This window comes from Xiphophorus hellerii, chromosome 17 (assembly GCF_003331165.1).
Source record: "Xiphophorus hellerii strain 12219 chromosome 17, Xiphophorus_hellerii-4.1, whole genome shotgun sequence".
In the NCBI taxonomy this organism is placed as follows: Eukaryota; Metazoa; Chordata; class Actinopteri; order Cyprinodontiformes; family Poeciliidae; genus Xiphophorus; species Xiphophorus hellerii.
This window is the reverse complement of record NC_045688.1, coordinates 2,080,678-2,108,296: the sequence shown is the minus strand read 5'-3', so window position 1 is coordinate 2,108,296 and position 27,619 is coordinate 2,080,678. Positions and strand designations below refer to the sequence as shown.

The 27,619-nt window shown below is 44.4% G+C and overlaps 1 protein-coding gene across 9 annotated transcripts; it reads right to left on the bottom strand.

Annotated features, from left to right (window-relative positions):
- Nucleotides 1–1,608: 1,608 nt before the first annotated feature.
- Nucleotides 1,609–25,954, bottom strand: eps8a (EGFR pathway substrate 8a, signaling adaptor). Of its 9 annotated transcripts, XM_032589797.1 has the most exons (24): nt 25,744–25,952; nt 18,919–18,990; nt 17,679–17,746; nt 16,171–16,238; nt 15,931–16,092; nt 15,510–15,659; nt 15,020–15,102; nt 14,815–14,948; nt 13,436–13,506; nt 13,116–13,242; nt 12,560–12,648; nt 12,376–12,450; nt 12,147–12,295; nt 11,585–11,741; nt 11,376–11,509; nt 9,683–9,794; nt 9,352–9,492; nt 9,212–9,247; nt 7,311–7,536; nt 6,564–6,753; nt 6,362–6,494; nt 5,262–5,306; nt 4,099–4,109; nt 2,713–2,814 (listed from the first exon to the last, which is right to left on the bottom strand). In XM_032589797.1, exons 2-22 carry the CDS (start codon nt 18,966–18,968, stop codon nt 5,295–5,297), a joined length of 2,367 nt encoding a protein of 788 aa, XP_032445688.1. In that variant the 5' UTR covers nt 18,969–18,990; nt 25,744–25,952; the 3' UTR covers nt 2,713–2,814; nt 4,099–4,109; nt 5,262–5,294. The 9 variants fall into 9 exon arrangements, with proteins under 9 accessions (XP_032445682.1, XP_032445685.1, XP_032445686.1 ...); XM_032589796.1 differs by lacking the exon at nt 4,099–4,109 and having other exon boundaries at nt 2,708–2,814; XM_032589791.1 differs by lacking the exons at nt 4,099–4,109; nt 5,262–5,306 and having other exon boundaries at nt 1,609–2,814.
- Nucleotides 25,955–27,619: the final 1,665 nt, after the last annotated feature.

The following is a 27,619-nucleotide window of genomic DNA, read 5'->3' as shown; positions in this document are numbered from 1 at the left end:
TTTCATATTTTTGACGAAATACTATTCTATGACATTTTTTCATGTTTTCGACATCATACTAAACTATGACTAAATTTTTCATATTTTTGACGACATACTATATACTATGACATTTTTTCATGTTTTCGACATCATACTATACTATGACTAAATTTTTCATATTTTTGACAACATACTATATATACTATGATATTTTTTCATGTTTTCGACATCATACTAAACTATGACTAAATTTTTCATATTTTTGACGACATACTAAACTATGACATTTTTTCGACATCATATTATACTATGACTAAATTTTTCATATTTTCGACGAAATACTATTCTATGACATTTTTTCATGTTTTCGACATCATACTAAACTATGACTAAATTTTTCATATTTTTGACGACATACTAAACTATGACATTTTTTCATGTTTTCGACATCATACTAAACAATGTCTTAATTTTTCACATTTTCGACGACATACTATATACTATGATATTTTTTCATGTTTTCAACATCATACTAAACTATGACTAAATTTTTCATATTTTTGACAACATACTATATATACTATGATATTTTTTCATGTTTTCGACATCATACTAAACTATGACTTAATTTTTCAAATTTTCGACGACATACTATATTTACTATGATATTTTTTCATGTTTTTGACATCATACTAAACAATGTCTTAATTTTTCACATTTTCGACGACATACTATATACTATGATATTTTTTCATGTTTTCAACATCATACTAAACTATGACTAAATTTTTCATATTTTTGACAACATACTATATATACTATGATATTTTTTCATGTTTTCGACATCATACTAAACTATGACTAAATTTTTCATATTTTTGACGACATACTAAACTATGACATTTTTTCATGTTTTCGACATCATACTAAACTATCACTAAATTTTTCATATTTTTGACGAAATACTAAACTATCACTAAATTTTTCATATTTTTGACGACATACTAAACTATGATATTTTTTCATGTTTTCGACATCATATTATACTATGACTAAATTTTTCATATTTTCGACGACATACTAAACTATCACTAAATTTTTCATATTTTTGACGAAATACTATTCTATGACATTTTTTCATGTTTTCGACATCATACTAAACTATGACTAAATTTTTCATATTTTTGACGACATACTATATACTATGACATTTTTTCATGTTTTCGACATCATACTATACTATGACTAAATTTTTCATATTTTCGACGACATACTAAACTATGACTAAATTTTTCATATTGTCGACGACATACTAAACTATGACTAAATTTTTCATATTTTCGACGACATACTAAACTATGACTAAATTTTTCATATTTTCGACGACATACTAAACTATGACTAAATTTTTCATATTTTCGACGACATACTAAACTATGACTAAATTTTTCATATTTTTGACGACATACTATACTATGACATTTTTTCATGTTTTCGACATACTATCCTATGATTAAATTTTTCATATTTTTGACATCATTATGACTAAATTTTTTGTGTTTTCGACAAAAAAAATTTTTGGTTCAGTTGCTGACTAAACCTGCAGGAGTCAATAAGAGTCCGGGATTTATGGAAATCCTTTATTGCAGAATGAGCATTTAGATGGAAAAAGGCACGATGAAAACTACTAATGCTGCTTTCTGATTGGCCGCTACACCTGATTGGGTACAAAGATCTCTAATCATGTTTAAAGCAAAGTAGCTCACATTTATCAGTCTCATTACACCGCAGCAGTGCTACAATTCACACGCCAACTTCCTCTTCTTTCAGCAGATGTTTTCACATCGGTACGACCCGGTTCTGCTTCAGCCGGATCCGGTGGGATGACTCACGTGCACATGTGGGTGGAGCTTGGAGAAGACATCAGTGAAGCTCGGCCGGTCGTCTACATTCATGACAGTCCTACAGTCTTCACCTTGAGCTCAAATACATTCTCATATCTGAAAATCATCAAATCTAGAATAAATCGGTTTACAGCAGTTTGATCTTAAATGAATCATTAATATATCACCCTTTCGTTTAAAAGTTAACGCCTACAGCCTCAGAACGGCATCGGAAAGTGAACATGTTGATCTTAAACGGATCAGTCTACGTTTATTAACTCAGCAGCCTCAGTTTGTGCTTCTCATGGATTTTTATCCCATTCGGTCACAGAAGAACTGGAGTATTCCAGGTTATAAACATGTGAATTAAACTTTATGATCCAGAGAAATAAATCCAGCTTCACATTCACGCGGAGATGAATATTATCAGCAGAATTCTTCATATTTACTTCACAATCTGACAAAGTTTCATTTAAATCCAGGAACTGGCAGGAAAATGGAATGATTTTGCTATAAGTACAAATTAGAGAAGAATTTATGCATGAACGTTTTTCTGCCTTCCAGGAAGTGAGAATAAAACCCGAGGCACAAAGAGCTGCCTGCAGGCTGTGCGACATTAATACTGTGAGGCTTCGCTTTGGAAAAATCAGCTACAAGTAGCAAAACGTCCCTGTGAAGTTCAGGCAAACATGGCAGAAGGTTCTGTGATTTCTGGATGTCTATCTGTTGCTACGGCGACGAGCTGAGCAGTTCCTGTCTGCGCCGCATGATCTCCACGAACTCGGCCCGGTCGGCCGCCACCTGTGGGTGGAGAGCAGGAGAAACAGACGGCGGACGCTCAGTGGGTGCTGCCTTCGTCGAAAGACTCCACCCCCGAGTCGACGGTGCTAGCTGCTAGCTTCTCCTGCCGCCTCCTCATGATCTCCTGCAGCTCAGAGCCTGAACTCTTCTGAGGGACACAGAGAGGACAGTGGTGAGGACACGGGCAGGACATGGAGACCTGAGCTCAGGAGACTCTCACAGGGACACGTTGCTATGAAAACATCTCTCCTGCTGCTAATGATCCGCTGAGCTAACAGGAAGTTCACTGAGCCGCTTCCTGCTGGGTCGCCCATTAGCTCTCCAGTAAAGATGGATAAACGGAGGACGGATTCCCACCGGTACAGTTTTAGTTTCTGAGGTCTTCAGGATGAAGGACTCAGTGAGCAGCAGCAAAATGTGAAACCCCAAATCTGATCAAAACGCAAGAAAACAGAGAGCGCCACTGGCTAGCGCTAAAGTAACGGGTTACTGCTCAGGTCTGATGATATTACTACAGAATCAATCCGACCTTTGACCCCTGGTCATCAAGCAGACCGATGAGCCTCCTGTTTATGAACCTTCAGGTTCAGAACAGGCTTCCAGCCACTGGGTCTGACTGCAGATGAGATGTTCTGGTTCTGGACCAGATGAAGCAGAATCAGAACCGTCTGTCCGCTGCCTATTCAGATCACAGATTATTTTCCCAGAAGTCTTAATGATCAGGATGTTACGATGTTTCTGGTAAATGTGAGACGGATCGTTGGGTTCTTTGGGTCAGCAGCGGTTCTGGTCCTAGAGTGTCTCTTTCTGACTGTTGAATCATGACCTCTGACCTTAGCTGAGGCCTTCAGAGCTCCTTCTGGACTTCCTGGATGACTTGATGATGAGCTCTTGGGAAACATTTAAGTGAGACGACCTGAGAAAGTATTTACACCCTTGAGGTTCTTTAGAGTGCGCTTAGTTTGGGGTGTTTGGGTCAAAATATTCTAACCCAGTTAAAGGTTCTGGTTAGCTAACCAGCTAGCTTCATCTGGTTTAACTGGTTCTGGTCCACTTTGAGAGTCTCCCACAGACCTGCTGGCCTCTGAGCCAAAACTCTAATGAGCGTCAGCATCGCCTGGCGGCAGAAGGTTTCCCAGCTGGGCTTTGTTCAGCGGCGCCGACCCGGTCGGGGAACCGCCAAGCAGCCAGGGTCAGCCACAGGAGGATGCATGCTGGGTAACGGCTGGGAGCACAAACATCTGCAGCGGCGCCACGGAGCCAGAACCAGCCGGATAAAACCCAAACATTGAGGGGGGTCAGCGACCTCTGGAGAGTCATGATCCAGAATCTGGGTCTCATTCTGGATCCGAACCGGATCCAGAATGATCTGAACATTTATGATGTTTGTGCTGCAGCAGGTCCAGATCTGAACCAGTAACTGATACTCACCCCATCTGCAGACTAAAAGGAGAGAGAGAGAAAAGGAAGAAAAAGAGAGAGCGAGAAAGAAAGAGAGAGAAAGAAAAAGAGAGAAAGAGACAGAGAGAGAGAGAGGCCTCAGACCTGATCTAGAGCTGCTCTCTGGGGGGGGGGTCACTATGGGGCGGGGTCACTATGGGGCAGAGCTAACCTGGCAGAGGTCAGGGAGGTCATGCGCTGCAGCTACACAGGAAACTCCTCTACACTAGTTCTGCTGGCCAGGTCCGGCTAAACCCTGAGTCTGTCCATGTGGGGGCGCCGTCAGGCCGACAGTCCAACGTAAGGACGGGACGTCCTGGTCCAGATGTAGGTCAATAATCAGGAGGTCACATCAAAACCGGACAGCTCCAACGCTGCGTCTGATTACGATGTTTTTACCCGATCTGTGGAACTTACGAAAAATAAATAAAATCCATCCACCTGGTTGTGGCGGCCATCTTTACTGCGATAAACGGCACTGCTTGGCGACGGCCATGTTTTTCTGCTTGGGTGGGTTTGTTGTCAGAAAGCGTTGAGTCTGATGGCAGTTAATCAGTATCAAGAACGAACATCAGCTCTAAGAGTTTTGGGTTTTTTATTATACTTTGGTTTTATTTCATTGTCTAATTCAGTTAGTTTTTACTGTGTTTATTAAATATTCTTTAGTTTTTATTAGTTATGTTTTAGGTTTTCATAGGTCCAGAATTCAAAAAGGTCATATTATTGTGATTACGTTTACATCATTTGGGTTATAAATACTCAACAGGAGAAACAAAAAGCGTTCAGTTGTTGAACAGCTGATTCTGGGCCAACTTTTGCCGTCGCCATCTTGTGGGCTAGCGTAGCGCCACAGGATGGCGCCGAGATTTACAGATGATGTTAGTGGTTTGTTTCACCTCCATAGATTCAGTAACATGAGAACAAAACATTTTATCTGTAATCTCAGAGTTTTAGTTTTATAAACTAAGTGTTTTTACCTATTAAGGTTTTAATTTCAGTTAAAAATATTTACTCAACTTCAGTTTCTGTTGGTTTTCAGGTCAGAGTCTGTTTAATTTATTCTACAGGAAGCTGCGTCTGGGTCTGGTCTGTTTGACTTTACTGCAGTTCTGGCCAACAGAACCGGGCCGTAGAGGCGCCGAGGAGAAAAGGTACCTGAATGCAGCCGGTCAGAAGATCAGAGGAAGCTCAGAAGAAAACCTGCAGGAGGGAAGCAGACGGCTGGAGAACCGGGACACGGACCGGACCAGACATGGACCGGACCGGACCGGACCGGACCTGGACCGGACCGGACATGGACACGGACCGGACCTGGACACGGACCGGACCGGACCGGACCTGGACACGGACCGGACCTGGACCGGACCTGGACACGGACCGGACCTGGACCGGACCGGACCTGGACATGGACACGGACCGGACCGGACCTGGACATGGACACGGACCGGACCTGGACCGGACCTGGACACGGACCGGACCGGACCGGACCGGACCGGACCTGGACACGGACCGGACCTGGACCGGACACGGACTTGGAAGACTGACTGACTCATAGCAGGTTCTGCAGTGGTACCAGTATGAAACGGTTCTGGGCCTCCAGGTTCTCCTCTAACGGACCAATCAGCTGGAAGTTCCGCCAGGTGAACATCTTCATCATCATCATCAGAAATGAGATAAAATCTGATTTAATTTTTAATCTAATCTTTTATTTGTCACATAATTATTTTATTAATCTGGGAAAAAAAAATTTAAGCCTTCTTCATATTTTTAAAATATAATTCAGTATCATCCAGTTTTCAGGTTTAACTGGCTAAATTTAATTAATCATTCATGTTTTTACATAATTTATTATGTAATAAATAAAAAACTAATTTATTTTTATGTAATATTTTAACAAAAACATAAAACTGAATTTCTTAGTTTTATTGATACTTTGTAATTAAATTAAAACAGTGATTATTTATTCAATATAAAATGTTATTTTAATTGCTAATTTCAATTACATTTGTGAAATTTAAACTTTATTTAATTTGCTAAGTTATTTTTTTTATATATATTTTTAGCCAAATATTAGGACTGAATTTGGAGAATTTCCTTTTTAATTTTCCCAGAAAATATTTTATTTTAGATTTGAATCTATTTCTGTTTTTTAATTTGCAGCAAATTAAGCACTAATGTGCCAACGTGTCAGACGTATTGGTGAGTAATTGGTGAATTATTGGTGAGTTATTGGTGAGTTACTGGTGAGTTCTCACCTCCAGCGCCGCCTTCTGGACCGTCACCTGGCTGAAGACCCGTCCCCCGTCATCGGGACAAACCGTCTTCAGCTCCTCCTTGTTGAGGGAGAACAGCTGGGCTCCGGTCAGAACGCCCAGGCTGCTGATCGTCCTGCAGAGAAACGGCAGGGGGTCACGACCCGGTCCGGTCCAGAGACCCGGGCCGGGCCGCTGCACTCACACTGGGCTGAAGCCCTTGGCCTCCAGCCAGGCCTTCACTTCGTCTGGCGGAGAGTCGTAGGTGATTCCTGGAGCCGGCAGGTTGCCGCTGTTGCTCTGAGACGGAACCTGGAACTTTTTCTGGGCGCTCCGACCCAAAGTCAGCCGGTGGACCAGCTCGTCCTGGACCTCCTCCATGTTGGACTTCCTGCCTGCAGAACCAGAACCGCAACATGACATGAGAGGGTCGAAAAAACACACAAAGCTCAGCCAGAGTCTGGAGTTATTAGACGACAATTTCAATAATGGCTCAATTTTCTTTTTACAACTTCCTGTCCACAACTTCCTGTTTACAGCTTCCTGTCCACAGCTTCCTGTCCACAACTTCCTGTTTACAGCTTCCTGTCCACAGCTTCCTGTGCACAACTTACTGTGAGGAATCAACTCACGTCCTCATAATGGCTCAACTTCCTGTCCACAGCTTCCTGTTTACAGCTTCCTGTCCACAGCTTCCTGTTTACAACTTCATGCCCACAGCTTCCTGTCCACAACTTCCTGCTTACAGCTTCCTGTTTACAGCCTCCTGTCCACAACTTCCTGTTTACAGTTTCCTGTCCACAGCTTCCTGTGCACAACTTACTGTGAGGAATCAACTCACGTCCTCATAATGGCTCAACTTCCTGTCCACAGCTTCCTGTTTACAGCTTCCTGTCCACAGCTTCCTGTTTACAACTTCATGTTTACAACTTCCTGTGAGGAGTGAACTCACGTCCTGCGACGGCGGCTCTCTGGGCAACCGGCTCCCTTGTGGCAGTGCCGCCGGCGTCGCTTGATGTGCTGCTGTTGTTGCGGCTGAGTGCGGCGCCGCTCGGTTTGCCAGGTTCTGCAGTGGGGGGAGGAAGCGGCGGCGTGGGGAGCCGGTTGGGGGCGGGCGACGACGGAACCTCAGACATCTGAGGTTTACCTGGAGGTGGGTCCGACTTTGTGGTCTGTTTCTGGAGGAGAACAGAACCGCCTTAGTGTCTGGTTCTTCCTGATGTTTGGTGTTTATCAGAAGTTCAAAGGTCACAGTAAAAGTCCGCCTTAAAACCTGAAACTGAGGAAACTATTCCTACTCCGTATTGCAGCTCATCACTTTAACAATATGAACAATATGTTCTTCAGATTTCCCATCAGACACTTGAGTTTCAGGAAGGACGTTTTTCAAGATGGCCGCAGTTTTAGAGCCTTTTAAACAAATTACCTTAAAATGTTTCTCATTTTCATTTCTTAGATGAACTTTATGTGACATTAGATGTTTTCGGCTTTGGTCATCATATTCATACGACTTTAATGTGATAATATTTATCAGGATCAGAAACTCAGAACTTCCTGTTAGTGCGTCTCGGACCAGCCGTCAACAGGAAGGAGAAGAAGATGAGAGACAGTCGACTCAATGGTTAGCGTTAGCTCCTGCTAATTTAGTTATGGCTACTCAGCTTTAGACTGATCCAGGCCAGGAATAAAAACCAGCAGATGAAACATCCTGATCAAGTTACAATCAAAAACAGGATTTTGTTCTGAGGATGGATGTTCTGATAAATGGGTTGTGAGATCTCTGGGATCGTCCCGAACAATAAGGAAATGATGGTTTACCTCGTTTAACTCTCCCAGTAACTGCTGCTGAGGTGAAATGGAGCAAAGATGGAGGTCAGAAGATAAAACATGTTTTATTCACCATGAACTCACTAAATCTGACCACCAGGGACTCTACTGTAGGAACCGTCTGCAGAGTCACACAGTCAAAAACTCACAGCAAAAATTTGGGTTATTTAGTCAGAAGAGAAAAAATCAGGGTTCATAAGTCATATTGTGTTTATATTTTTAAAAAGTCAATTTATAAATGCCACAGTTTAAAGCTAAATAGTTAGCTTTCTATTTATGGAGATAAATATTTAGTTAGTAAGTAAGTTAAATATTTAGCCTTTGAATTAAATATTTAACTCCAAACTAAATGTTTAGTTTGGAGTTAAATATTTGCTAAATATTTAAACTAAATGTTTAGCTGTTCGTGTCTTCAGGAAGTTTTACTAAAACCCGTTTTTCTCTGCCAGGCTGAGCAACCCGCGGCTCCAAGCCGATTAAAGGAGCAGTCCAACAATCTGCAGACATACAGAACCAGAACCCGTCCTCTGGACCGACTGGCTACACTGGTTCTGATGGGAAATGACCAGCTGCGGGTCAGAACCTCACATGGACCGGCTCAAAGAACCTTCAGGTCCAGTTCCTCCAGAACCAATCAGAGATCAAATCTACTGGGCTCTGATTGGACAGAAAACAGGAAGTAACCTAGCAGAGGACACAGTCTGACTATGATTGGACAGAGAAACTGGCTAAACCCAAAAGGTTCTGATCATCCCAGTGGGTCAGAACCACCATAACTCTGAGCTGAACATTCTGGAGAAAATCTGGAAAAGGACCAGAATGATAACTGGGTCGGGTAAAGACCCGGTCCGACCCTGAATGATGGTTCTGAGGGTTCTGAGATACAGAGAGATGAAGACATGAATCTGACCCAAACCGTTCAGAAATGAGGGACTGTTCCTTTAAAAGACCCACAGCAAAGCAACCAGGAAGCAGAACCGGAGCATCAGAACCGGAGCATCAGAACCGGAATCCGGCTCTTCCTACCTTAAACAACTCAAACTCCTTCTTAGGCATCATGAGCTTCAGCCAAGAGAAACGAAACATGGATGAAGATGAGCATGATGATGATGATGAGGAGGATGATGATGATGATGAAGGTGATGATGACGATGAAGGTGAGGTACCTGGATGGTGTGGCTGTAGACCGGGTCTCCACGGCCGGTCAGGTCCGAGGTTCTGGTCAGCTCCAGGATGTTGTTTGGCACGTAGCCGGCGGCGCCGGCGCCGTTCCGGACCTTCCACCACTGCTTCCGGTCATCCAAAACCTGTCAGACAGAACCCAGGACCTGTCAGAACCATCAGAACCTGCCAGACAGAACCCAGGCCCGTCAGCTCTGACTCCTGACCTAGAAATTGTTCCTGACAGCTCAGCAGAATCTGTTTGTTCTGGTTCTGTGTTCTAAAGAAGCTGTACATTCATATCCAGAACAGAACCAGAACCGGTTAGCGGTTTACCTCGAGGAGTTCGTCTTTCAGAACCGACAGCTCCGTATTGTTCCTCGCCACAAAGTCGTACTTTGATTTGGCAAAAAGGTTCTGATCCAGTCGGATCTGCGGGTCCAAACTCCTGAGGGACAGAACGGGTCACAATGAGAACCGGACCGCAGCAGCGCCGATACCAGGAGCATCTGAGAGTCTGCTAACGGACCCAAACAGACCCAACATGGGCCGGACGCCCTGGAGAAATGTTCCCTGTGATTAGAAGGTTCTGGATCCAGACCCGACCCAGAACCTTCTGCTGCAGTTCAGAAGGATTTGAAGATGGAGGAAAGTCCGATCATCCGGTTTGAAAAGAGGAAATGAAGAACAGAATCCAGAAAGATGAAGAACGAAACTTCATCAGTTTAAAACATTAATAAATACATGAAGGAAAACATTTGATTTTTATCAACAAATGACTTAAAATTTAACCAAAAAAGTTTAAATTAAAACAAATATGTTCAGATAAAGAAATAATTACAAATAAATACAGAAAAACCCAATAAACTCTTCTTAAATCTCAGAATAACTAATAGCTGTTAATATTTTCTGTGAAAATTAAAATCTAGGTGTAGAAAAATTAATCAGTTAATCTTTATCTTCATTGAACACATAAATACTAAATATTTAGAATTATTACAATTTTCAAATGTAAGTAAAACTAAATCAATATTTTAAACATGTTTAGTGTGATCTGCAGCTCTCGCTGGAGCGGTTCGCAGCCGAGTGTGAAGCGGCCGGGATGGGGATCAGTGCCTCCAAATCCGAGGCCATGGTCTTGAGCCGGAAAAGGGTAGAGTGCCTTCTCCGGGTCAGGGGGGGTGTCCTGCCCCAAGTGGAGGAGTTTAAGTATCTCGGGATCTTGTTCACGAATGGGGGAAGAAGGGAGCGGGGGATCGACAGGCGGATTGGCGCAGCGTCTGCTGTCAAGCGGGCGCTGTACCGGTCCGTCGTGGTGAAGAGAGAGCTGAGCCAAAAAGCGAAGCTCTCGATTTACCGGTCGATCTACGTTCCCACCCTCATCTATGGTCATGAGCTTTGGGTCATGACCGAAAGAACGAGATCGCGGATACAAGCGGCCGAAATGGGTTTTCTCCGTAGGGTGGCTGGGCTCTCCCTTAGAGATAGGGTGAGAAGCTCAGTCATCCGGGAGGGACTCAGAGTAGAGCCGCTGCTCCTTCACATCGAGAGGAGCCAGTTGAGGTGGCTCGGGCATCTGGTCAGGATGCCTCCTGGACGCCTCCCTGGTGAGGTGTTCCGGGCACGTCCCACCGGGAGGAGGCCCCGGGGAAGACCCAGGACACGCTGGAGAGACTATGTCTCTCGGCTGGCCTGGGAACGCCTCGGGATTCCCCCGGAGGAGCTAGAAGAAGTGGCTGGGGAGAGGGAAGTCTGGGCCTCCCTTCTGAAGCTGCTACCCCCGCGACCCGACCTCGGATAAGCGGAAGAAGATGGATGGATGGATGGATAGTGTGATTATTAAAATCATCAGAATATTTTTCGTATTTTGATTCATCATGTATTTACTAATGACTGAGCCAATGAAGGGGCAATGCTAGCCACAGTGCTAGCCACAGTGTTAGCTGTAGTGCTTGCCGCAGTGCTAGCAGCAGCGGCGTTGCTAAGGGGCGGGGCCAGTTCTCCAGGGCGTCATGTGACCTGCGGTTACCGGTCCACACGGCGGCTGACGGCGTGTTTGAAAGCAGCCACGGCCGTGTTCTGGTCCAGGACCTGGAAGCGTTTGTGGGCGGAGTTATGGAGAGCGTACCCGTCAGCCAGAGGAAACCGCTGCAGCGCCCCCTGCTGCAGAAACACAGAACACGAAGCGCGTTAGCGGGCGTCGGCACCAGAGCCTCCGGCGGGTTCCGATCGACCGACCTCCAGACCGCGGGCGTCGGCGTTCACCAGGCTCTCGGCCAGCTGCAGGAGTTCCTGCTCCCGACTCGGAGCCACAGCCGGAACCACGGGGGGCTCCCAGCCGTCCCGGAACCGCAGCCCCACCTGAGGGAAATAGTGATCCTTCGGCCACTCCAGTCTGGAAAACACACGGAGCGGCCGCCATGAGATCAGTAACCATGGAAACAGACAGAGACCAGAAAGGCTCCAACAACTACTTCACAGAAAACAGGAAATTATTCAGGCTGAACAAACGTGAGAGAGAAACTTCTGATGAGAACATAAAGCAAATATGAAAACAAGAAAATCTCACTGAAGCTGACAGAAATCATGAGAAGAGCACAGAACCAGAACCAGAACTTTATTGACCCTGTTCTCTGGTCTGTTACAGGAAGAAATATGAGCCAAATATAAAAACAGACAAAAACCTGAAAAGAACCAGGTCCAGTATAGATCAGAACTGGGTCCAGTATAGATCAGAACTGGGTCCAGTATGGATCAGAGCTGGGTCCAGTATAGAACAGAAGCGGGTAATGGTTCTGACCTGCACTTGGTCCAGCCATCGCCCAGAGTCACCCACAGGTGGCGCTCCTCATCCGTCCCTGTGGCGTGGAGGAACTCGATGGCGTCTCTGCTGAGCAGCGGAACCAGGACGCTCCGGGCCAGCTCGGTACCGCCGGACGCCTGGACAACCTGGGGACAGAGAGGCCCTGGAGTTCTGCTCAGTTCTGTTGGAGTGGGTCCACGTTAGTGATGTCACTTCCTGGACTCACCATCCTGAGCGGGGTAAACAGGAAGTGGACCAGATCCACGGCACTAGGGTTCTGAATGTGGTCCTTCAGCTTCGCCTGCAGGTCAGAGCAGACGGTCAGACGGTTCTGCAGGACCAGAACCAGAAGCCCCTGACTACAGTCTGGATCAGAACCAAACCAGTTTAAATGAACTGGAACCAGTTACCAGCTGGTTGAAGGCATGTTTGAACTTCTGCAGGCAGTCCACAAACTCTTCTTCACTGGGAGGCTTGGACCTCAGGGACAGGACGCCCTCTGGTGGACGAAACGAGCACAGCCACGTCAGAATTGTATATTTTTCTCTTTTTACCTCCTGATTTTATTTTATTTACTTAAAGCCAATTATTGTGGGTTCTTTGTGTTATTTCCTCAAAACAAAAACAATTAGACATTTTAGGAAACAAATAATTCAATTAAAATTAAAATACAAAATAGCACCAAGTAAACAATATTAAAATTGAGGTCCAAAAAGTTTTTTGTTGATAGTCCTTATATTTTAAAATGGAAAACGAACATGGAAAATATTTAGTTGGGATTTAAAAATTAACTAAAACTATCTCTCCATAGTTTTCAAAATGCAAACAATTAAAAAATTGTTAAATTTGAACCAATATTCAAATATATTTCCAATAAATAATGTATATCAAAATAAAAGTCTAAAATCATTATTGAAATTATTTCTAATATGTTGCATTAGATAGAGTAATGTTTGAATTTGCCACCTCCCGGCCCTTTCTTCTTGCCCTTCTTGCCCTTCTTCCTCCTGTTCAGCTCGCCGAACGCCTCGGCCGCCTTCTGCAGTTTCGTCACAAAGAACTCCACGTCGTCCAGGATGTGGTTCAGAATTTGCTGCACAAACAACAACTTGGATTACGAGTCGGTTTGCTGAGGCATTAATGATTAAACCTGAACCAACAGTCCGCCCGCTGCTCTAAACTTTAAGCTGATTTTCCTTCAAACTCTGATTATGTTCAGATCAAACTGGGCCTGCAATCAGCTTAACTTTCTCCATGCAGCAATCTGCGCCAGATGTGAGCCTCACCACATCCCGATCCACCCGCAGCGCCGCCATGTCCGCCGCGCCGTCGTCCTGCGACGGCCGCTGCTGCTCGCCTGCAACGCAACGCCACGCAGGTCATCACTTAGAACAACAGAGGGCGGTCCTGGCCCTGGAGGGCCGGCGTCCTGCAGCTCTTAGTGTCTCCCTGGTCCAACACGCTCCAATCAGCAGGTTCTGATGCTAACGACCTCGTTAGGAGACTCAGAGGTGTGGAAGTGGAGACACATCTACAAGTTACAGGAGGCCAAACCTCCAGGCCTGGAGCCGCCCAGCCTGACTTACAACACATCACTAACTGGACCCATTCCACTAACTGGACCCATTCACTAACTGTGGAATGGGTCCAGTTAGAGTGTGTGTGAAAACTAAACTGGAAACCAGCAGGGAGAGGAGCTCAGACCAGCAGCCTCACCAGTCCATGAAGCTGCAGAAGAACAGATTATAATCCAGATGAAACTGGATTATAATCTGTGTTTTCAGGTTAGCTTCAGGTTATTGTGTTTTACTTATTATGATTTCTAGACGATGGTTATTTAAAGTAATATTTATTATCAGTGGAGAAACTTCTGCTAATAGCAAAGCTAATTTTTAACTTAACATGTTAGCTGGAAACATTTAGCGTGCTTAGCTTCTTTAAATTAATTTAGTCTAATAAACGGTAATTTATTAGAATGTAAAAAAGTTCAAACTCTGTGTTGAAGGTTTGGTTTTCGACTTAATTATTCAAATTAGATGTTTATATTCATGCTCTTATTTTGTCGATTGTTTTCAGCTGTTTTTTTTTCTCTTATTTCCCCAAATAACTATTTAAAACAAAAAACAAAATAAAATGACAGTAGAGAGCAAGATATAATATAATATCTTAGAGAACATGTAGAGTGTAATGTGAAAATTAAATTGGTGCTTGAGCGTTTGCGTCTTGTTGATATATTTTGAGTGAAAGTTTCACTTCCTGACACACAGACGTACAGGTATGTGTGTAATAACTGAGTGGAACCTGCTGGGGGCGCTATTCTTTATTATAGCTCATGTTGTGTCATTGACACATGCTGGGTAACAACATAATATTTGCTAGCACTTTAGCATTAGCTTCCACTAGTATTTATGATAAATGCTTTAGCATTAGCACAGCTAACTTGTTAGCTAGCAGTGCCAAACCCCTGATTATTACTGTGAGTCAAATTTAAGTTCAACTTCTGTAAATGCATGACTTTTATTGTGAAATTCCAGCTTTAAGCGTAATTTTATTTGTTCCCAATACATATATGCCACTCACAACATGGCGGACATTCTGAGGTACTCACTACTCCCCACCTCCAAACATAATTACTCCCCCTCCTCCCCTCTATGACATCACTCACAGTGCTGCTGTTCATTGGCCCATGCCGACCAGGCGGCGACCCGCCCCCTGTTGTCCTGATTGGATGAGGCTGGCGCCTCGGGGGCGGGGGTGGTGGGTGGAGGCGGGATCGTGCCGTCGCTCTTCAGGATCATCCTGTAAGATGGAACAGCCAATCAGCAGCCAGCATTAGAAGCCGCATCAGGAAGTGTCTGAGGTTTTCTTACTTCAGCGTCTCGGGTCGTTTCTTCACTTTGCCCCCTTTGGCATCGATCATGGCACTTTCTACGTCCAGGTGAATCAGATTCGCCTGTTGGAGTACGACACCTTCAACACATTTCAGTCACACAAACTCAGAAAACACCAGCTGCTCTGTGGAGGTTGTTCTGAATCACAGAACAGCCTGTGATTCAGACCTGTGGAGTACCACAGGGTCGTTTCCTCGGTCCCGTCTGATTTCCTTTAAATGAACACATACATGTCTGATCCTTAACTTCAATTAACTTTTAGGAATAAATCCTTCAACATCTGATTCCAGATGAAACATAAAAGCCCCAGGTGTGGAAATATTTCCGTCAGAACCAAACAGACGAGATGGAACACATCTGGAACAGCTGCCATGTACGACAGCGAATACGGAAATAAAACATTGGAGCAACAAAAACCATCATCTGTGCTGAGATAAGATGGGTCAGGATCACGGTCCTGGTCCGGTACCTTGATGTCGTCGCACTGGAACAGGTGCAGGTCCGCCTTGCTCTGACCCGAGTCTTTGCACACCAGCGCCAGGATGGAGTCGTAGCTGCAGGCGTTCATCACCGCCTGGCAGTGCTGGACGGAGCCGATGGGGAAGTTCTCCAACTCGTTCTGAAACACATCCAGACCGCCGGCGCTTTCAGCTCCGGTCCCGACCAATCAGCCGCAGCTCAACCACCAGAACCAACCGTTTCTACTCCAACATAGATCTATGCCTTACAGACTCTAGATATGAATTATTAGAGCTGAATGAATCCAGAGGGATTCCTCAGGGCGGCGTCCCAAGACTCCTACCAGATCAGAGCTGCACGTCCAGATAAGAGAAACACGCTGATCCAAAACCAGCCAGAGGTTCTAACAGGTTCTGGTCATCCCGTCCTACCTGTGAGTCCAGGTCGATGAGGCTGACCGCCTTGTCCTCCACCTGCAGCAGCATTTCCTGCGTCCACACCTTCCCCTTGGCGTCCAGCAGGCGCAGCCGCCGCACTCCGTCGTCCACCGTGATCATCCCATCTTTCCGGTCCAAAACGAACGTGGTGAGGTGCTGAGAGACGGAGAGGTTCCTGAAGTTTCAGCAAACCCGACCGGTGGCCGGAGTCGGACCAGAACCAGCAGAACTCACCTCCACCTGGTACTGCGACGTGTCCGTCAGGCTGTTGATGCTGCTTCTGGAGAAGTTCTTCCTTTGTTCTGAACAAACAACACATTCATTCAATTTGGGGATCTGATAAGTTCATCCTGCAGGACGTTCTGACGGACAGTACGGAAGATGGTTAGGGCCAAAAAACAAAACATAAAAATCCTAACAATTCTGGGTAAGTCTATGTCAAAATCCAAATAAACATTCTTAAACATCTAGCAGATATGTTGCTAGCATATAAAACTTATGAATACAAAAACTATTTCTTCCTGGTTATAAGATTTGTAAACCTGAATTTTATCAAGTTTACAAATCTGATAAACCTGATAAATTACAATCTGGCCCAAATGTAATTTTCAGACTAGATTTGTGTCTGGGTGCAGAAACTATCTAAACAATTATGATTCTGAGAAAAAAAAAACAAGAGTGTGCATTGTTTTTTATTGTTTGTTGGCACTAATCCGCTTCCATAGGAAAGAGACACATGAGAAATTCCAAATTCCTGATCCAAGTGTCAGATTTTAGTTTTTGTAAAGAAAACTGAATCATTGAATCAGTTTGAGGAAAATCCTGACCGACGGCGACCTTTGCTGAACCCACAGATTCTCCGCCGGGTTCTGATCACAGACGGTTCTGGAGAATCCAGTACCTCTCTGGGTACGCCATTGCTACGGTAACGAAGTTGTTTTAACTCGAGGTCACATGACTTCAGCTGCTCGGAGGAGATAAGACCCGGAACGGATCATTCAGTATTGATCCATCAATCAGCAATCAGTCCGCTTTGTTCTGACGGTTATCAGTCGCTCACAGCGGATCAACAACTCCTGATGCGTTCAGGGACGCTCCGTAAACCTCAGCTGCTGTCTGCTCTCATCTCAGCTTCACTGCAGAACTTGTCCAAACATCTCAACAGGAAGTGGCCGGTTCCAAGGCAGCAGGAGCCAATCACAGACGGTTAGGCTCCGCCTCTCCAAAGGGACGGACAGAACCACACTCGGAACCGCCGTCACTCGGAACCACAACATGCTAGGAAACACACCGCCTCCCTCTGTGCTGCGACCTGATTGGGACTCCGACTGGTTTTACTGGTGGTCCAGCTTTCTTCTTCATGGTTCTGTTTCTGGGTCTGTGTGACTCCAGAACCAGAAACGGCAGCTGCAGCACAGAGGGCAGAGCGCTTTTCAGGGTTCTGATCCGGTTAGACGGTTCTGGTGGAGCAAAGCAGCTTGTTCCACCGGAACTGCTTCAGGACAGAACCCAAATGTCAGAATCAGAACCACACACCGGGTCACACCAAGTCGGATCGAACCGGGTCGGATCGGACCGGGTCACATTGCTCACTTTTCTGACTTTTCTTTTTCTGTTTGGAAGACGATCGAAGGAAATACGATTCCTCTGGTCCTGTCAGGAGGACAGATAACAGCAGGGGGCGTTGATCCAGGTCCACAGAACCAGAACCAAAACAGAACCAAAACCAGAACCAGACTCACCATACAGAGCTTTGGCACCACTCTTGGCTTTATTCCTGGGGGGATCCGGAGACGGAGCGCCGAGTCCGCTGGAACAGAGACGGATCGGTCAGAACCGCCTGGAGGCCGACCGGGCATCCAACCAGGCATCCACCCATCCAACCAGGCATCCAACCATCCAACCAGGCATCCACCCATCCAACCAGGCATCCAACCATCCAACCAGGCATCCACCCATCCAACCAGGCATCCAACCATCCAACCAAGCATCCAACTATCCAACCAGCCCCAGTGAGGATGGATGAACTCCTCCTTCTACAGACTCATTTAATAAATTACATAATTATAATAATTTAATGAGAAACTTCAAAGTGAAACTGATTGATATTTTTCCTTCATCAGGATGATTTTCTGTCACCAATAAAATAATAAAACTATATTAAAATCAAGAATAAACAGTTTTAAAAACAGAAACATTGTTTGTTACCTGCTTAAAGTTTGTTTCCAGATTTACTGAACGATGAATTAATTTATTGATGCGACAGGAGCAGCCGGCAGATCAATGACTTATCAATATAAACCAATAATTGATCAGATCGTCTGACCTCCGATCAGCTGAATGAGATGCTGATGAAAGACGGGATCAGCTGACAGATGGCACACACACACTGAAACACACACACACACTGAAACACACCCACTGAAACACACCCACTGAAACACACCCACTGAAACACACCCACTGAAACACACACACTGAAACACACCCACTGAAACACACACACACACTTCAACACACACACACACACACAAACACACCCACTGAAACACACACAGTGTGAGCGCAGCGTTCTGAAGCTCAGCAGCTTTTCGGGTCAGAGTCTCCGTCTGGAACCAGAACCGATTCTTCCTGCTGAGTTTAACTCTGAATTAAAACTCTGAGTTTATATTTTTATTATTTTGATCAATAACAGAGATTCATACTATAGATGTTCTGACCTTTGACCCTCAGGTACAGAATAAAACAAACTGAACGCATCCAGACTTAGAAATCCCCAAACGATCAGGAATTCTTCTGGTTCTGATCCGTTTTATTCCAGTTTAAAAACGTTTCATCTTTTGGTTTTTCCACAACTTTAAAATTTGAACTGAATAATAAAAACTGTAGATGATGTAAAAGATCAAAGCTTTGAGTTAATTAAATGGCATGATGATGATGATGATGATGACATCATGATTATGTCATCATCATGTGACTCACTTGATGTTGGAGCTGAAGATGTTCAGAGCTGGAGGATCGAATCCGTTCATCCTGTGGCACAGCGACGCTCAGCTGGAACACACACACACACACACACACACACGTGTCAGGGAAACAACCAGAACCAGAACCAGAACATCCAGGTGTAATGAACACCAGAATCTAAACTCCCAGCGGCTCTTTTTCTTTGGCCTGAGAAATCTTGATTCCCTCTTGGTTTTTTCCTTCCACCAAACTTTTCCCTCACTTCCTGCTGGTATCTAATTTAGTGCTGAATTTGTCTATAATAGTGAAGGGACTGAACCTCTAGTTTAACGCTGCTGATCAGTTACTGATCCCTGATTGATCCATCAGCCTGAACGTCGGTTCTCTCTGGATCAATTTCAGTCTGGCGCGTTTACCGTTACTGATCCGCTGAAAAACAGCAAACCTCCTCACCGCGCTTCAGGTTCCTGAACCCATCGCTCGACCCGTCAGAACCTCCCATCCGGGCTGAATGAACCCAGAGCTGATTTATGACCCAGTTTGCACCTTCAACCACGTGTGATTACTTTTCCCAAGACCGGCTTTTATTCCCAGTCCGTTTCCATGGAAACCTGACTGTATCTGTTACAGAGCCGCCTGCAAGGCGGTGATTAGGGAGGAAAAGCCCACAGCTAGACAAAACAGAGAGACAGCAGAAAACACATTGAAACAGAACCAGAACCAGTTCAAACAGAACCAGGACCGGTTTAAAAGCATTCTGGAACGTTTTTCAACTGGACCTGATCCGGTTTAAACAGTTTAAAACCGGATCACTTTTTCTCGTAATATTACAACTTTATTTTTGTAATATCAAAAACTGTAATAAAATTTCTTGTATTACTACAACAATTATTCTCCAATTTGTACAACCTTTAGCGGATTTTATTTTTGTACGACTTTCCTTGTATTTCCTGCGACTTTATTCTGGCGGGATAACGACGATGATGTCATATCACTACAGATTTGACCTCATTTTATTTAGACTTTGTCGTAAAACTTCCCGGATTATTTCTGTTATCATACGACCGGTAACATGTTCTGGTAACATGATTTTATTCTCTAAGCTCACCTCACAGCCAAACTGTAAATTCTAACTTTTTCCTGACCAGTGAACGCACCATGCTAGCATGCGGCTACAGGAGGAACAAACAGGAACTTCCCCCAGCCAACAAGAGGAAGACAGGCTCTACTTCCTCCAGAACACCTGCCACACCAACGCCCCGCCCCTCTGATGATGTCATAGCATTTACTGGATGCTTATTAATAAAGAGTGGGGGTCAAAGGTCAGAGTGGTTCCTCCTGTTTGTTCTGGGTGGAGAAAGTGAATGCTCCCACATGGTTCCTCCTGACAATAGTTTTTATCTGAAGAGGAACTCAGAAGGACACCCACACCCACACCTACACACACCCACACACCCACACACACACACACACACACACACACACACAGAGCCAGTCAGTGGTGTGTGAATCAGCTCCAAGCTGCAGGTCTCCTTCATGTTCTGTTTACCTGGATTTCATCGGCGGGGGAGGAGATTACCGTGTGTGTGTGTGTGTGTGTGTGTGGGCGTGCGTGTGTGTGTGGTCAGAGTCCACATGGGTGTAAATCTTTTCAATCCTCTTTAGTTTCCACCACAGAACTGAAACTCTCAGCAGCTTTGTTCTCTTTGTTTCTGGTCCGATTGAAGCGGGCCGCTCCGCTGCATGACCAGGTACAAACACCTGAACAGATACAAACACCTGAACAGATACAAACAACTGAACAGGTACAAACACCTGAACAGATACAAACACCTGAACAGATACAAACAACTGAACAGGTACAAACACCTGAACAGGTACAAACACCTGAACAGGTACAAACACCTGAACAGGTACAAACACCTGAACAGGTACAAACACCTGAACAGATACAAACACCTGAACAGATACAAACAACTGAACAGGTACAAACACCTGAACAGATACAAACACCTGAACAGGTACAAACACCTGAAAAGCTATGAATGCCTCCTCCAACTGGTACCAACTTGCGGTAGATCACGTGTCAAACTGAAAGCCAGAATATTTTATCAATCAAATCAAACAGTTTTTATCAAATTCCATCAACCTGTCTCTCAAGTTTGTCACAGGAATTCTCACAAAATCCACAGCCCCCCACACTTTCTAGCACTAATGAATAATTGTGAGCTTATTGCAAATTTTCAGCAAAAAAGGTGCCAAACATTCAGTCTAAGCGATGCTTAGACTGAACCTGCAGGGGGCAGTATTTTTTCCTTCTACTTCTCCACTGACTTCATGTCAAGTAACTGTCAGTGATTGATGCAAGTCCACCTCAATAAAAATAACAAGTCCACCTTGCTGCAGCAAACAGAGAGCGGCAGGACGGACAACCCGGGTTGTTAAAAAACATACAAGCAAAAATTCACATTTTTGTTTTTATGATGCCATTTATATTATTGTGAGGCAGAGTCTTTTATATAGTAAAAAATAAGATTAAACTATTTAACCTATCATAGTGGAAATTTTCCTTTGACTCTAAAGTCATCAAATAAAACACATTCATAGAATCATATTATCAACAATTTGTGAATAGAGCAAATTAACAAGCTATAGTTAAATATTATGATTTAGTTTGGTTAAGAATAATTATTGCACTGTCAATAAATGACTTCTAATGGATGTTTTATAGTTAGCAGAGGAACACAGTAACGCCTTCAGGAGCTCAGACATTCAAACTGACAAAAAATGAGGATGGATGCTCTCTGCTAAATTATTCCTCTCCTCTTTCATGTTCTTTCAGCAAACAGTTGAGACAGAGTTGTTCTTGGTTTCACCACCATTTACCTGCTATTTTACCTGCCATTGAAAATATTCTTAAAAGATTGTCTGCTAGTCTGCAGTTCTTGTGACCAAACCAGCTGAGGAGATGAAAAGTTAAAACACTCAACATTGTCTTGTACAGAACCTCTGGTTGGCTAACCTCAAGATCACTGGGTCTTCTAAAAGATGGAGTCTCTGAAAACATTTCTTAAAAACATAGCCAGTGTTTTCAGCAAAGTTGAGCTGATCCAATACTTTGGATCACCAGGAATGATCCAAAGTATTTCAAATTAGCCAGTTTCAATAGATAATAGATATAGATAGATAATTAGCTCTACCACCTTAAGAAAATGAAAAAATATGGTGTTTTGTGATGGAATTTATCTTTTACGGTTCCAGTAATGCCAAAATTAATAGTAAATAATAAAAGACTTTGTGATATTCTCGTTAATGTAATTAGTTGTGTTACCACCCCCATGCCACTAGAGGCAATAGTAGATCCAAAAAGATGCGACTAAGGAGCAGATTTAGAAGTACACAGAAAGCTACAGAATTTGTTAAAAACTGTGAGCTGCGCTGAAGTAAATAAAAGAGAGAAGTTCAAATACACGCTGAGAGTGAAAATCCTTCCTAAAGGTGAAGATATATCACAGATTTCAAAAGAAAATAAAAAGGGGAGGCCATGGATAATATAGGAAATAGCGCCCCCTTTACTTTTGGAGTGCAATGGTCCCATTTCCAAATAAGGTCTGAGACTGACAGCGGTCCGTTTGCTGCAGCAAGGTCCTTGTGACAAAAAGCAGCATTTACTGTCATACATAAACGCAAATTTTGCTAAATGTCTTGCAAATATTTCTAAATTAGCTTTTTAAAAAAAAATAATAAAGAAGTGCTTTTTGATTGTTATTTCTTAATGTTTTATGAGTTTAATGGGTTTTATATATTCTGGCTCAACCAGCTCTTGAAGAGAGTGAGGATGTTTGACTCCCTGGTCTGAACCTCTGCTTCCCCTCCAATCCGCCATCTTTGTTTCTTTAGACAGGTTTTAATACAAAGCATCATAGCCTAGCCTAGCCTAGCCTAGCTTTTCCTTTGTTTCTGTTGTTGATTCTAGACTTTTCTTTCTTTCTCTGGTGATTTTCCTGGAGCGGTTCGGTCGCCTTCGCTGGGTGAGCGATAAATAAATCAATAAGTCATCAGAAATCATCAGAACCGAGCTGTGCCAGAAGGAACCTGGTTCCGGTCCGGTCTCTGGACTTCCCCTCCAGTCATTCATTAAGAGATGACAGATTAGCCGTTAACACGACCTGCGACTCGGTTCTGCTTATTGGCTAATCATTACACGGCTATTCATCAGCTTGGGCTCAGCAAAACCACAGAACCAGAACCAGCAGTTCTACAGGTCAGCTTGGACCAGAACTGAGAGGTTTTACGGTTCTGATCCAAGCCAGAACTATGACACAATCCAGATGATGGTTCTGACCCGGTGCAACAATCACAACCTGGTGGTTCTGATCCAGTTCTTGTGTTGTTCTTCTGATTTATTGTCCTACTGTGGGTTTAATTCTTAGAACCATTTAAGCTCCGATCCGGGCTCTGTTTGGGTCCGGTTCGGGTTCTGGCTGTCCTCCATTCGTCCCAGTCCCATTTCAGATGCAGAGGACGGGAAGCGCTGGGATCACTGGGTTTACTGGGCCGGCCCGATCGGTCTATTGACGGAGCCAATTGATTAGAACCTCCAGAATCCAGGCCAACCGGGCCACTTTAGCCCAGAAACCTACATGCAGCCTGCCCAAGGGCCTGGGACCAGAACCACCTGAAGGCCCAGACCAGAACCTCCAGAATCACTGACTCAGCCTCTGAAAGGAACCAGAACCTGTTCAGGCCCAATTCTTCCTCACACAGAACCAGTGAGGTTCTGTCCACTCTCAGACTAGTTCTGCTTGGATGTTTGATCAGGACGATGCTCAGATCAGAGCCCCAGTACCAGAACCAGATGAGTCCAAAACCGGTTCAGAACCGATAGGAGTCTCCTGGACAGGTTCTGATCAGTTCTGATCCGCTCAGGGTTCTGTCTGATGAAACGGGTCATTGAAGGTTTCTCCTCTTCCAGAACCGGTTCTGGTTCTGATCGAGCGGTTCTGTTTCATTCAGAGCCTATTCGGACCAGTCTGGCCTTTCACAATAAAAACCCTGCTTTAGCCGGCATCAGAAGGGATTTTATTTTGGAAGGAAGCAGGCTCTGTGACCTCTGACCTCTGCTGCAGAGCGGTTCCATCACATGAGGCAGACTGCAAGGTCCACACAGAGCGCCTGACCCGGTTCCAGCCCAGAACCTGTATGCAGAACGGGCCTAAAGATAATCCATAGTAATCCTGGAAGAGCCAGGTCGGCATTCCCGCTCAGAGGGGCGTGGCTAAAGGGGCGGGGCCAGAGGGGCGGGGCTTGCACACAGGAAGAGAAAATAAAGAGTTTCAATCAGTAGTCTGCTCTGATTGGTTCGTTTGGATCTCAGAAGCAATATGTTGAGCTTGCGGTTCGGACGGGTACCGACCATCAGCAGAATATGGATTAGAATAGTAAATCTCGCAGTAGTTTAACATTTAGAGTGGATCTGGACCGGACGGTTCTGACCCGGTTCTGAAACGGACCATGAAGCTGTTCTACTGGTTCTGCTTTAATTTATTAAACCCCAAAATACTTCCAGTTCTGATCCACCAGGTTCTACTCTGGTTCTGGTTCTGTCAGTTCTAACTGGATCCAGGAGCTGAGTCGACCCAGTGAGTCAGAACCAGAACCAGACTGCTGTCAGTCCGCTGGCTGCAGGAAGGAGCAGATTAGCGAGGATCAGCTCGTTAAGCCTCTAATTGGCGACGGCAGGTGGGGGCGGGGCTTAAAGGTGAGCCAACAGGTGGCAGATGGCTGAGGAACTGTCAACCGGGTCAGAACCAACCCAACAGAATAGACTGTATCAGTTACATCCAGACTCTCAACACTAAATTATTCTCTTATTGTAAATAATAATATTGAAGACTGGGTCGAGGGCGGCCATGTTGGTTCTGGGCCGACCCGGCCCGTCCTCACAGCGATCCGGTCCGGGAGCAGCAGGTAAAGGAGAGCTTCCTCTGCAACTCGACTCCTGATCTCTCGGCACTGCTGCAGCACACCTGGCAGGTACAGTTACATCACACCGTTGCCCCGGCAACTGCACAAACAAGGCGTCTCCCGGGAAACGCCTGGTAACAGTTACAGCGGCAGGACAACGAGCCGATTGGTCAGGGAGGTCATGTGACTCAACGAGCCCCGCCCCCAGGCCGACCAGAACCAGAACGAGGCAGGTCAGAACTCCAGAACCCGAACAGAACATGGAAACATGTCCTGGTTCTGATAAGATACTGACTGGACCAATTTCAGTCAGAACATCCAGAACCAAACATCTGGACCAGAACCAGAACTCCTGGTCCTCAGGAACCGCCCACTGTCGCCCCATGCTTCCTCCAACAGAACCCGACTGCAGAACCCCGTAAAATCAGAACCAGTGGAACTGAACCTGAGAGTGGTTCTGGTACGAACCGTACCGCCTTCACTTCAGATCAATCAGTTCTACAGTCAACAGAACCAGAACCCCAGGAACTGGGTCCAGAACAACCAAGAACTCCTGTTCAGAACCAGGGTGAGTCCAAACGGGACCACTCTGGTTCCTGATTGGATCAGCTGCTCCTGATTAGCAGGTCAGCTGACCTCAAATCTGCTCAGGTCACAGAACCAGAACCAGAAGCTTTCAGTGGTTCCATTTGGTTGGTTCCTGTCCATTCAGGTTCTGTCTTTAAATCTTATGATCCGGTACCAGCTGGAGGTTCTGCTGGTGTTCTGACGTCCCTCCGTGTCCGTCCAGAACGTCCAGAACCTCCAGGTCCACTTGTGTGTTTGTTTTTGGGAGGAGCTGAAGCGGCTCTCGGAGAATTAAAGCGAGCTTACCTGCAGCTCTGGACTCATCCACCGGTCCGGACCGGGTCAGAACCGCATGGCTCAGTTCACCGGTTCGGGTCGGTTCCGGTTCCGACAGCGGCGGCTCAGTGGAAACTGTTGGGCTCCGGTCCGGTTCGGCTTACAGCAGCTTTCTGCGGAGCAGCGAGGGTCAAACTGTCCCTGAGCGCTGACTGACAGGCAGCGCGGCGCCCTGGCCACGCCCCTCCGGACTTCCAAAATAAAACCGCAGCTTTACCAAATAAAACTGCAGCTTTTAAATAAACATTAAAAATATGAATATTTTAAACTTTATGGCTTTCTGCAGTCATAATGTTTTCCTTTAACAAGAAGGAAAAATTTTAAATTTGAAAATATTTAAAAATATAAAAATAATCTAAACTTCAGTAACATGATGCCAGTAAATAATCATTTATTGTCCAGAAGAAAAATTAAACATTTTCTACAGATTAAAATAAAAATATGGAAAGTGTTCAGCTTTAAACTGATTCTCTGCTCATAATTTGTTGAAACAATTTTATAAAATTCATTTATTTTACTATAAAATAGTTTTAAAAATCGTATCTTCCAACTAACACTTTTTAAAACTCTCCAGAACCAGAACCCCAGTTTGAACAGGAGGTTCTGTCCAGTTCTATTTTCCCATAAATAGAACTGAATCTATAAAAATCATAATTATGGTGCTCCAATGTGAACGTTTTCTCATAGCTAAGTTTCAAATATTCCGTCTCAAAGTAAAACCTGGGAATAATTTTCGGTTAAAAGCTCAAACGTTACAATAATTTCAGACTAAATCAGATGAAAAATAATTAAAAACCTGCAGCATCCTCACCATCTGAGACAGAAATCCTCTACCGCCCTCTGCCGGACAACTAAAGCCCTGCAGCAGAAACAAATGTGCTTCTGTGGTTGCAAATCATTGTTGATCAGTTCCATCTGATCAGTTATTGATCGGTTTTATTAGATGAACAAGAGTTCAGATCATGCAGGAATAATTTTACGGCTGATCTTAAACAAAGATAATTATCAAGACTGCTGCTTGGTTTATTAGACCAAAATTATTTCAATATTTAAACCAGCTGAAGCTGAAGTTGGTTCCGATTCGGGAAATGGCAAAGGGCGATTCCACCTAATTATTCACTACCTTCCCCATCTTTAATCAACCCCAGTTAAAAAACTACGACACCTAGACTGGATTATTCTGCTCTAATAGCAGAATATTTAAAACCACGTTTGGGATTTGTGAAACCTTTAATTGATTTGTGAAACTTCACTTAACAGACCGCTGCAGATCTTTCATTCCAGCAGCCATCACCATCTACAATAACTCTTTGAAAAATTAATGAGTTACACCAACATTTAATTTCCCTTTGGGATTAATAAAGTAGTTTTGAATTAGAATTGAATTTGAAAAAACAACTACATGGAACAAGTGTGAATATTAATCTAAACTTTATTGAAGTTTCACAAATCCCAAACATGGTTTTAAATATTATACTATTAGAGCAGAATAATCCAGTCCAGGTTTGAAGTATCCAAGTATTGTAGTTTTTTAACTAGAGTTGATTAAAGATGCGGAAGGTAGTGAATAATTAGGTGGAATCGCCCTTTAGCCATTTCCCGAATCGTAACCAACTTCAGTTTCGTGACCACGGAACCATTATGACTGAAGAATTCACCATGCTCTGGGACTGCTTCTTCTTCTTCTGGGGATGAAGACCTGCAGCGTCTGGAGAACCGGGTGGACTGGTCAGAAAACAGCTCCCGGTCCTAGAAAATGTTCCTCCGGAAGGCCGCAGTCTTTGCGTGACAGTTAACGGCCAGCGGTGCTATGCTAGCTGCTAGCTATGCTCGTCACGCAGGAGTT

What these genes read in the sequence shown, in the direction of transcription:
- eps8a (XM_032589791.1), bottom strand. Translation starts at nt 18,968, where the DNA reads ATGAACGGATTCGATCCTCCAGCTCTGAACATCTTCAGCTCCAACATC. An exon ending in TCCAGTGCGACGACATCAAG is followed by an intron (nt 15,103 to 15,509) that starts GTACCGGACCAG and finishes GTACTCCAACAG; the next exon opens with GCGAATCTGATTCACCTGGA. An exon ending in CCGACGCCCGCGGTCTGGAG is followed by an intron (nt 11,510 to 11,584) that starts GTCGGTCGATCG and finishes GTGTTTCTGCAG; the next exon opens with CAGGGGGCGCTGCAGCGGTT.